This window comes from Ictalurus punctatus, chromosome 16 (assembly GCF_001660625.3).
Source record: "Ictalurus punctatus breed USDA103 chromosome 16, Coco_2.0, whole genome shotgun sequence".
Lineage (NCBI taxonomy): Eukaryota > Metazoa > Chordata > Actinopteri > Siluriformes > Ictaluridae > Ictalurus > Ictalurus punctatus.
In genome coordinates this window covers 7,659,729-7,672,172 of record NC_030431.2, presented here as the reverse complement: position 1 = coordinate 7,672,172, position 12,444 = coordinate 7,659,729, and the positions used below count along the sequence as shown (strand labels likewise).

The 12,444-nt window shown below is 42.2% G+C and overlaps 1 protein-coding gene across 5 annotated transcripts in view; it reads left to right on the top strand.

The window, feature by feature from the left end:
* Positions 1-12,444, top strand: part of LOC108276812 (unconventional myosin-XVIIIb) — a 123,923-nt gene that overhangs the window by 76,946 nt on the left and 34,533 nt on the right. For all 5 annotated transcript variants that reach the window (XM_053686687.1, XM_053686686.1, XM_047161135.2 and 2 more), the window contains 4 exons: positions 6,600-6,800; positions 7,154-7,264; positions 7,407-7,511; positions 9,247-9,408. In XM_053686687.1, the coding sequence (XP_053542662.1) occupies positions 6,600-6,800; positions 7,154-7,264; positions 7,407-7,511; positions 9,247-9,408 (579 nt within the window). The remainder of the gene's footprint in view (positions 1-6,599; positions 6,801-7,153; positions 7,265-7,406; positions 7,512-9,246; positions 9,409-12,444) is intronic.

Sequence of the window (12,444 nt, the reverse complement as noted above, 5' to 3'; positions counted from 1 at the left end):
AATTCATTAGGAATGGGCACACATCACTCTGTGGAAGTCAGTTCTAAATGAACAGGTAAATAGACATTTTTTGCAACTAGAATGGAGTCGAGTGGTTCTTCTTGCATTGTTGTCTTTCAGTACTCTTGAGAATATCAAATTTCTAGTTTTGAATTAATTTGGTGGACTAATCCACCTGATTATAAAAAGTAGATTACGATCAGCACACTATATTTTCCAATTCAGTTTTAGGATTTTATGAATATTGCTGCTAATAATTTCTCTCAAAATTTTCCTTCTATGCTGTTGTTACAGAAGCAATGATGTGAGGAAACATAGGGAGAAAGAGCTCTACACTTTTATAACCCTGGAACCACTTTTTTATCTCCTTTTGCTGTATTGCAACATCAAATTTAAGTATATTAGAATGGGATTTTTTTCTGATCTTTTTGAAGTGACTACAGAAATCACATTAAATAACATATTTAGATGTCCTCAATCTAAAAGCAGCTTAAATGATATTCACTGACTAGACTCAAAATTAGTGATACACAGACGGGATACTTGTATGTTTATGAGTCCTTATGTGTCACTGACCATTTATTGTCACGATTTCCCCTCGTGCAAAGTGCAGGATTATGTAGCATGCTTGGAAACCCGAAGTGCGAGGAGCAATTCCGGGTTTGCATTTGACATTGACATTGTTTACTTGATACATGTGTATCTGTTATGGTTTATGTCCTGTCTCCACCCCTGTTATATTATTGGATGTCTCCCTCACGTGTCCTCATTAATCACAGCTGCTTTGTGTTACACCCGTGATTATGTTTGGTATTTAAACCGCTCATGTCATTGTTCAGGTTGTGAAGCATTGAGTGTTTTTCACCTTACCAAGCCATTGTCCCATGTTCTCGTTTCTGTGTTTTTTATCTTGTTTTCTAGTTTCACGTCATGCACTTTGCCTTGCCTGCCTTGTGCCCATTTGCCGATTGCCTGACCCCTGTCCTGACCCCTGCCTGTCTTTGTTTATGCTTTTTGCCTTGCCCTTTGGATTACCTAATCATAATATAACTCTAAACTGCATTTCCACCTGCCCCTAGACTTGTTCCATTACAGAATACTTCTGCACACTATGGATGCAGAAGGAGAGAGAGAGGAACGTTGCGCTGGGATCTTTTTGCTGGCGTTTGATTCCATGAGATTTCCCCAGCAGCTCTTAGACATCCCGGCTCCTAAGGGTTTTGAGAGTTCCCTGAATGGATTTTTTTCTCCAGTGCCAGTTGCATTTCGAGACCCTGTTAGACCCCAAGCCTGAAGAAAAGCAATTGTTGGTGTTCATGCTGTCCTGGTTCACTGGCCCAGCACACCAGTGGGTGGAGTTCCTCATGACCATGAACAACTTCAGCCTGGGAAGTGTGGCTGAGTTCGTGCATCTCATGAAGGTGAATTTTAACGCAGACTTCCTTGTCAATTTGGAGAAACATTTGGGGAGAACCAGCCTGGCGGCCAAGGGGCCTTTCACCACGAATTACAAGAGGGACCAGGTCGACAGGGCAGTGATGGAGATAGTACAGACATTCAACACTGAGGGCTGTAGTAAGGAAGCCCAAGTTCAGTGTCCAATGTGCGTTACAATTGAGATAGAGGAATCATATTTCTGATACCAGGCATGTTTCAAAAGCAGCTTGTGTACCCACAAACAGTTCCACAAGAGAGCAAGAGCCGAGATCCAGCTTGAGACCAATGAGGTGGTCTCACCTGCTGAGCTCCAGCCAGAGGTCAATGTTGTGTCCTCATCTCCAGAGCTTCAACCCGAGACCCAAGAGGCAGCCTCATCTCCGAAACTCCAACCAGAGGTCAACATGGTGACATCAATATCAGCTCCAACCAGAGGTCAACGTGGTGAGCTTGTCTCCAGAGCCCCAGCTAGAGACCCACAAGGAGGTCTCACCAGCTGAGTTCCAGTTGGAGGTCAATAGGGTGACCTCCTCTCCAGAGGTCTAGCCTGAAAACCACGAGGGCGTCTCAGCGATGCTCCTGTCTGAGGTCGACGAGGTGGTCTACCAAGCCATGCTCTAATCTAAGGTTGATAAGGCGACCTTCCAAGCCATGCTCCTATCTAAGGTTGATGAGGGGACCTTCCAAGCCATGCTTCTGTCTGAGGTCGACGAGGCGGCCTCCCAAGCCATGCTCCTGTCTGAGGTCGACGTGACGACCAACCAAGTTCCTCCCACACCTGAGTCTGACAGAACAGTCACCCAAGTTCCGCCAACACCCGAGTCTGCTGGAACAGCCACCCAAGTTCCACCAACACCTGAGTCTGCCGGAATGGCCAACCAAGTTCCGCCAGCAGAGTTGACGGAGACTGGCGCTCAGCCTCCCTGTTCAGCTGAGGACATTGTTTCGCCTCCCGTTGAAGCCAAGAACTTCACTTTATTTCCCTGCTCTGCCATCACTAAGCTAGGCTCCTTTAATGACTTCGCTCCACCCTGCTTCTCAGCTGAGGACGTCGCTCCACCATCCTGCTCGGCTGAGGACATCGCTCTGCCATCCTGCTCCGATAAAAAAGTTGCTCCGCTATCCTGCTCTGCTGAGGACGTCATCCTGCCTCCAAGTCCAGCTGAGGGTGTCGCCCTGCCATCCTGTTCCGCTGAGGACATCGTTCTGCCTCCATGCCCCACTGAAGACATTGCGCCACACTCAAGAAAGGCCAATAAGAATGCTCACCAAGGCGAGTTCCCATCTGAAGCTTTATACACAGCTCCCCAAGCCTGGGTCTTACCTAGAGACCCCGGCGAACCTGCTCCAGCCTCATTTCTGCTCCTCGAGGAACCTGCTATTTTTTGGACAATGCCTGCCTCAGGACCTGAGGGATTGCATGTACATTTCGCCCAGAGGGCCAGGACTGGTGGTATAAGGAGTGTTTTTGGGCACTCCGGGAATAGTGCCCTTGGTGGGGGGGTCTCTCTGTCACGATTTTCCTCGCACAAAGCACTGGAGCATGCAGCATGCTCAGAAGCCTGAAGTGCAAGGCGCCCTTCCAGGTTTGCATTTGTCATTAACATTGTTAACATTGTTTATTTGACACATGTATCTGTTATGGTTCATATCCTGTCTCCACCGTCATTATATTATTGGATATCTCCCTCATGTGTCCCCGTTAATCACAGCTATTTTGTGTTACACCCGTGATTGTTTGTTATTTAAACCCCTTGTGTGTCATTGTTCAGGTTGCAAAGTATTGAGTGTTTTTCACCTTACCAAGCCTTTGTCCCATTTTCTTGTTTCCAGTTTTTTGACACTGTTTTCCTAGTTTCTCATCATGTACTTTGCCTTGCCTGCTGTGACAGAGGGCTCTGTCATGAGTGCGGCAGCACTACATTTACACGTACATATAATCCACTATCCACCCGTTTTCTTGCTCATCAGAAAACATACCAAAGACTCATTTCCCATTTCTTCTGGCCTTCCATGTACACTGACGTATGCACACACTGTGCCACATGCTCTGTTTGTCAGAAAACCAGTGCTGTTCGTAGTTCTGCCAGAGTGCCTCTGTAACCATTGCCGGTGATCTCCAATCCATTCAGAAGAATCGCAATGGACATAGTCAGACCTCTGGAGAGGAGCAGTGCCAGTCATCAGTACATCTTGGTCATGTGTGACTACGCTACTTGGTACCCTGAAGCCTTCCCCCTAAGATCCATTACAACTGCTAAAGTAATCAGTGCACTTGTGCAAATGTTTTCCAGAGTCCTTATCCCAAATGAGATCATCACAGACCAAGGCACCAACTTTACATCGAGCTTAATGAAGCACCTCCACAGACAGCTGGTTATCCAGTCGATCAAGACGAGTCCCTATCACCCGCAGATGGACGGAGTAGTTGAGAGATTGAACCAGACACTCAAGAACATGCTGAAGAAGTTCATCAGTCACATGGGAATAGACTGGGACAAGTGGTTGCCATTCATGCTGTTTGCATATAGAGAGGTACCCCAAGCATCAACAGGATTTTCACCTTTTGAATTGGTTTACTGATGGTCTGTTCAGGGTCCACTAGATCTGCTGAGAAAAAGCTGGGATGCCACTACAACATCGGCAGCAGGTGAACAAGGTATTCCTCAGTACGTGCTGCAGATGAGAGGCCACCTAGAGAAGTAACAAGAACAAGCTATCAAGGACTTGGAAGCGGCCCAGCAAGCACATAAGAGATGGTATGACCAGTATGCATGACACAGAGAATACCAGCGGGGGCAGAAAGTACTGTTCTTACTGCCATCATCAACAAACAAGCTGTTAGCAAAGTGGCAAGGACCAACCGAGATCCAGAGACGAGTGGGACCGGTCACTTATGAGATATTGCACCTAGAGAAGGGAAAGTCCAGCCAAGTGTACCACGTCAACCTCCTGAAAGAGTGGCGGGAGAAGGCAGCAGATGAAGGGACAGTACTATTTGTCTGCAAAGGAGCCCCAGAAGGAGCGGAGGGTGAGGAAGAGATGGAAGATGTGGCTGTACAGAGACCTCCGCAAAGATAACCCTGGAACACCTGGAAAAGGAACAGAGGGAGCAGCTGCTACAGATTGTAGACAAGCACCCGAATCTCCTCAGGACAGAGCCAGGAAGAACCAATCAAATTGAACACACCATCCAGCTCACTGACTCAACGCCAGCACATCCACAACAGCGGCCCTATCGGGTGCCTGATCGACTAGTTGAACCACTGAGGAGGGAGGTTCAGCTTATGAGGAATATGGGAGTGATTGAGCTGTCAAACAGCCCATGGAGCAGCCCAATTGTCCTGGTACCAAAAAAAGATGGATCACTGAGGATCTGTCTTGACTTTCGGAAGCTCAACGCTGTCTCCAGGTTCGATGCATACCCAATGTCTTGGATTGATGAGCTGGTGGAACAGATCGGCCAAGCCAAATACATCACCACCTTAGACCTGTGCAAAGGATACTAGCAAGGTACCCATAGCCCAACAATCCAACATCCAAAGACTTCGGACAAAGAAAGAGGTATGTGCCTTCCTTGGACTGGTCGGATGGTACCGAAGATTTATACCAGAGTTCTCCAGTGTTGCAGGACCCTTCTGGCCAACCTCACCACAAAGTTGGTTCGAAACCCAGTGCTCTGGACAGAAGAAGCTGAGCGGGCGTTTCAACAGCTGAAGGACAGCTTATGTAATAGTCCTGTGCTTCAAAGTCCTAATTTCTCCCAGAGATTTTTAGTTCAAGTGTATGCTGCTGCTAATGGACTGGGAGCTGTAGTGGCACAAGGAGACAGCGGCCAGAAACACCCAATCCTTTACCTAAGCCGTAAGCTGCTACCCAGAGAGACTCGATACTCCTCTGTGGAGAAAGAGGGACTTAATGCCATCAAGTGGGCATTAAAAAGTCTCTGATATTACTTGCTGGGAAGATAGTTTGATCTTGAAACAGACTATCGAGCACTGACCTGGGTAAACTCAATGAAGGATCAAAATGCCAGGATAACAAGATGGTACCTGTCACTGCAGCCTTACCACTTTAAGATCAGACACCGACCGGGGAAAGAGAACCTGACAGCTGATTACCTATCCATATTGCTGCCAAGTTCGTCAATCTAGGAGAGGAGGGAGGTAATGTGACAGAGGGCTCTGTCACAATTGCGGCAGCACTACATTTACACGCACATATAATTCACTATCCACCCATTTTCTGGTTTTCCCTACCCTTGGGTGCACACTAGGGCAGGTTAACATGCCAGTTGCATACATAACATGAACACACATCCACTCCATTAACACATCCTTCCCCATATCCCACAGTAAAAACATGCAGACACCAGATACCAGTAAATGTTTATTGTACTCAGCATGTCATGTTGTATTTGTAGTTGTCTGTGTATGTTGCACCTTAGTCCAGGTTACCAGAAGCAAATGGCAAACCCCAGAAGCGATCCAGAAAGCCAGATATATGCATGCATATATATATATATATATATATATATATATATATATATTTATATTTTTACATATAAATACATTTATGAAAAGTTATTGTTGTAATACTTACCTTACCTTAAAAGACAGGCCTGTTCATTTGTGTATGGGGGTTGTAGTTTGGAGTTTGGAGTTGTAGAGTGAGTATATGGTATCTTTACCTTTTTGTGGAAGGAGTTACCAGCCAATTGCTGTAGTGTATATATTTTTGTGTAGTTTTCCCCTATTTTGTAAATTTTTTGGGGGGCCTTCATGTGGATGTACATATTTTTGTGCACATTTGGTGGACTGTAAATAGGGGCACTGTCCATGAAACATCTTTGCACAAAATTGCTATTGTGGCCTTACCATCAATTTTCTTGTGTGGGACCATTTTTTCATCACGCCTCGTCACACCTGCCTTATGCCCATTTGTCAATCACCTGACTTGTTTCTGCTTTTTTGCCTTGCCCTTTGGATTAACTAATCTTAATAAAACTCTAAACTGTATTTGCAACCACCCCAAGACTTGTTTCATTACAGGTATACTTTATGTATACTTTATGTAATAGTTATTGTTTTAAAATAATGTAAAAAATGCACAAACTGTGTGTGTGTGTGTGTGTGTGTGTGTGTATGTGTGTGTGTGAGAAGGAGAGTCAGCTGGAGGTACAACACTTGCAGTATCAAAAACAAGAGCTTTGTGCTCAGATCCGAGACCTCACTTTGACCCTGAACCTTGGTTCAGACTCTGTGCCTGAGCTGAAGAAACAACTACGTGAACTTGACAGCAGAGATAAGGAGCGTGCTCAGGAACTTGCCAACATGACAGTAAAAATTCAGCAACAGGAACAGGTAGCATTGCTTCTCCAGCTAAACCCACAGCAGAAATACACACACATACTTCTCTCTCTCTCTCTCTGATTTTCCTTGAATGTGAAAATGGTAATTTCTTCCAAATCTGCACTCTACAATGAAAAATAGCTGCTCACATTAATAGGATACTCTGCATGCAAATTCCCAGCACCCCGTAGTGCAAATCTGATTACAAATCCAAAAATGGCAGCAGTAAGTTGAGTTTTATGCTGTGCTGTGACATTTACTGACATTGCTAAGCTAACAGGCTTTCAAGATGGTCAACTGCCTGCTGGTTTTTATGATATCTGTGGCACACTTGTGGAGGATGACTCTCTTTTTTCCCCATAAAGATACATCTACGCTTTGAGATAGAGATGGAGAGAATGAAGCAGATCCATCAGAAGGAGCTGGAGGACAAGGATGAGGAGCTAGAGGATGTGCAGAAGTCTTCACAGAGACGGGTGTGTACTGATAGAGGAGGGAATGGGAGACATAAAATGCAGGCATAGGGATTTGATTTTGATTGTGTGTATGTATGTATGTATGTGTGTGTGTGTGTGTGTGTGTGTGTGTGTGTGTGTGTGTGTGTGTGTGTGATTTCAGCTCAGGCAGTTAGAGATGCAGATGGAACAAGAGTATGAGGAAAAGCAGATGGTAGTGCATGAGAAACATGACTTGGAAGGATTGATCGCAACTCTGTGTGAACAGGTAATGCAAGACAGAGGCACAGACTGACACACACACACACACACCTGGGTCATTTCATCTTAAGTGGTCCAATAATCGCAGAGCTGGTTGCCTGACTGTTTTGAATTTTTCAATTTTTTTTTGTGATTACCTCTATATTGGCATTGCAAAACCACCAGTTTTTATTTTTTATTTTACTTGGTTTAACTACAACCGCTATCTTTGTGTCATGACAGACAACAAATTTTGGTTATACAGCTATTTACTGAAACCTCAATATCTCGGCTCAGGATGGGCCTAGCTCCTTGGAAAAAAGTGATCTATAGAGCACATTACAAGGTACATTTACATACATAAACATTTTAACACATTCTTGTTCCCTACAAGTCCAAATGCAATGCTCAAGATTGCTCACTGTTCCACATTTAGGGTCAATTAATAATAGTAAGGGTTCGAGTCTTAATCTTCATTTTTTAAGGGTACAGTGTTCAGTTTGGTGTTTACAAATGAATAGTGTCATAAAGAGAGCTGTGGCTTTGTTTCTCCTGTGATAAAAGCAGTGCAGCTCAGAAGTCACGTACTGCTTTTATCACAGGAGAAAAAACACCCAACTGAACACTACTTCCATATTTAGATTGTACACCTGTACCAACATGATAGACCAGGCTGGTTCTTCAAATCTGGCCGTCGAGGTCCACTGTCCTACAGAGTTTTACCTCCAATCTCAAAGTCACAATTCTTACAGCAGAATGCTACTATAAGAAGTCTCAAACATGAAATGTTCTGTATGAACACTATACTTGCCTAGGTACCCCCTTAAAAAATTGAAACTCAAGCCCTTCCCATTATAAATTAACCTTAAATGTGGAACTGTGAGCAATCTTGACTTAATTTCTATGTCTAAAGAACACGAATGTGCAAAATATATGTGCATCTACCTTGTAATGTGCTCTAGAGATCAGCTTTTGTTTCAAGCAACTAGGCCCATCCTGAGCTGAGATATTGAGGTTTCTGTAAACAGCTTTGGCCATTGTAGTTAAAACCTAGTGATTTTGCAATGCCAATACTTTATCGGTGATGACATAAAAACAATTAGGAACATTTAAAAACAACAACACAGTTGAGCAACCTTCATTGGACCACTGGAGATAGAATGACCCACCTCTATCTATGCTGTACTGGTCACAGTTATTAAGAACCACTCAATGGTAATTTATTTTCATGCACTGTACGATTGAACACAGATTTATGGCGACACGTGTATCAGTGTACATTAGAATATAATCACACTCTCTGTTCTCATCAGTGAGCGAATTGTAACATGATTATTATACTTATTATTATATAAGTATACTTCCTCCACCCTGATTCTGCATCACACACACAATGTAATATCAGCCATATCCTATATTACTCTGTCTATTCCCTCCAGCAGTACGTTATTCTCCTGTCGTTTGGTCAGTCTGCATTTTGTCATTACCAGTCAGTCCAGGAACACTATAGGTGTCCATAGATGATTCTCTCCAGTACATTTAACACATTTTTAAAAAAAAAAGGTATATACTAAAGGAACCTGAGGCAGAACTCATAACTAATACCTTAACAATACAGTTCTGTCATGCTGCGTGCCATTTACTGTGTGTAATAAGATGTTTGATAGCTTATGATTTTGTATGCATTATATCATGTATATGGAGGCAGCTTTGTTTTTTTTCTCTTTTTTTTCTTCTACCTCTATTTATCTTACTCATCTCAGGTGGGCCACAGAGATTTTGATGTGGAGAAGCGACTCCGGCGAGACCTGAAACGTACCCATGCGCTGCTCAGTGATGCCCAGCTGCTACTATCTACAATGGAGCAAACTGGCCAGGGGCATGCCCCGGGAACCAAGGAGCAGTTGGACAGACTGCAGTGTCAGGTAGGTTCTTATGGAACCACTGTAGTACAGCCAATCAGTTGTGCTGTTTAGGAGCCTTTTTTTGCTGTATAAAAAAAATAAGATCTTAGTTCACATCTGAGACCGAAAAGAGGTAAATATAAATACTCACTTAAAAAAATGTAACTATATATTGTATTATTATTGTATTTAGTATAACTCAGAAATCATTTAACCGGTGATGTTAATTCTTAAAATATATATGTTGCACTGACAATCCAAAAAGAATTAAAAGAGGGTTTGGTTTAACAATCACATTCAACAATTTAAAAATCAACCTACCCAGAAAACTTGCAGCACAGGACAAAACTGTGAGAGAGGGAAGCTTCTGTGGAATCTGTAGAATCACAGATTGGGAAACATTTGCATAAAACTTATGAAATGTTTCCTTTGTGTAATATACAATTCAATTCCATTCCATTCAATTTTATTTCTATAGCACTTTTTATAATGGACATTGTCTCAAAGCAGCATTACAGAAACATATAAACACAGGATACAGATTTTAAGTGTGTGAATTTATTCCTATTGCGCAAGCCAATGGCGACGGTGGCAAGGAAAAACTCCATAAGATCATATGAGGAAGAAGCCTTGAGAGGAACCAGACTCAGAAGGGAACCCATCTTCATCTGGGTAACAACAGATAGTGTGAAAGTAAAAGAAAGTTCATTATGGTTTTTACATGAAGTCTGTGCTGAAATACTCCACTGTTCACCAAAGGAGATCTGAGTGCAAAATTGTATGTGGTAATTGCAGTCACAAGGCCATAGTCACAGCCATAGTCCAGCAACCACAGCAATAATGTCCAAGTTGAATTGAGGTCCAAAACTATTTCATGGTACTTCAAGGTAGGACATCTGGATGGATCCGGAGTGTAGAAAGTGTCAGGATCACTGGCATCTCCATAAAATCATGTGTTGCTCGACAGAAGGAGAGAAGGTGAGAGGGAGAGATTATTAGGTATGCTTACTATCCTGTGATAGATAAGACTGTGTACTTTGCGTAAAAGAAAGTCTATTCATGGTAAGCTTGAGTAAACAAATATGTTTTCTGCCTAGACTTAAACACTGAGACTGTGTCTGATTCCCAAACACTAATTGGAAGGCTGTTCCATAACTACAGGGCTTTGTAAGAGAAAGCTCTTCCCCCTGCTGTAGCCTTCACTATTAAAGGTACCAACAAATAGCCTGCACCTTTTTAAATATATAGTAGTCTATATAAAATATTGAACTGGATAATCTTGGCTGGCATTTATTGGGCATGTATGAATCATTCCTAGGCATTCAATCAACAAAGAGCCTGAAAGGTTAGGGTTAGAGTCAGCAACCTGATACCATCTATAGATGGCACATGGTAAACTTGCAACAAGTAATTCATGGAAAATATTAGGTGACCAGCATTGATATCCAACTTGAGTCAATTATCTACTCCAGGAGGTCTGGCATTTTTATAGTTAGGTAGCTACTGTAGTCCTGACCTGAAGGTACCTGAAAAAAAATCGTTCCTCAAGAGATGGTGTTTTACATTTTAACAGAAGTAGTAATATTTTGAGGATAAAAGTCATAATATATTGAAGTATTTTTATTCAGTATTAGGAAGGGAAAATAGCAATATATTGAGAATAAAGTTATAAGGCAATGCCAAAATGGTATATATCAGGAATGTGTGTGTTAAAATGAGAGACATCACAGGAAGTTGTTGCCATCAAGGATAGCAACTGTACCATTTTGCACTGTCTTGCAAGTTTTTAATTTGCCCTTGTCACGTAATGGGGTTTGAGATGGACTCAATTGCAGTTAAGAGCTTTTATTAAGAGAGAGGCAGACAAATCCAAAAACATAAAGCACAAACATGGTCAAAAAACAGGCATTATTTTTGCATATTTGTTAAACTAAATGGTTTCAGATCCTCATGCAAAGTGTAATGTTACAGCCCAGTCTAGGTTAGGCCGCACAGAGTAATCAGCTCTGGATTCAATTGGATTGATCTTTAAAAATGAGGGAGCCAGGAATAACACCACAAACAGGGTTGTTCAAAGAAGTAGTGGTATATTGTAAAACACAGAATTATAAACATACAACTGTGCAAGGAACCAAACCAGGTGTAACTTCATGGTGGGCCAAAGCCAAAATAATAGACAAAAGAATTCTATTATTAGGTAGCTAGCTTACCTAAAAAGAAAATAAAGAAAATACAAGGATACTTCCCTAACTACCTAAGCAAAAAAAGAAAAAAGAAAAAAAAAAGAGTCAAAAGGACCCTCTCCCAAAAGAAATGGCAGCCACACCCCTACTGCCAGTTAACCAAGTGAACATATATACAATAGTGAAGAGAATACACATAAACAGATACAGGGACAAGCAAACTCAAAGTCCCAAAACCAGGCAAAAGTCAAAAACCAGAACAGCAGTCAGAAAATAGCATACAAGCAGCACAAACAAACACAATCTCTAAACTCCAACATATGTAACCACCTCCAACATCCCACACCATTGTCACTCCTCTTCCTCTTTAAATATGGCCGCCATTTAGTGATGTCATCCTGGGAGGCGGGAGCAAGGCAGGCTAAGGCAGACTGGAAACTCTGGGAGGGGGTTTGGACCTGCACACAAAATATGGCACAGCACACAAAAACTTCCCATCCCAAAGATAGCGGGTTGTAACAGTAATGTAATACAAGAAGAACATGAGTTCTACATATAGCAACACCTATATCATCACCTATCTCATCCATGTGAAAACCAATTGTCCCCCTAAACTGCACCCTAAATTTAGTACAGTTCTGTGTAACTTTACACTTTAAAAATTTATTACGTTACAGTTACAAATTACTTCATAAAAATGTAATCAGTAATGTAATCCAAGTATCACAATATGAAAGTAATGTAATCTGATTATTTTTGGATTACTTCAAGGTCACATATGTAAATAAAGTCAAGAGAAAAGCAATATGATCTAAAATACTTTTATTTAGAGCTTATTTTAGAGCTTAAAACATGTTCAATGTTTGGATTTATT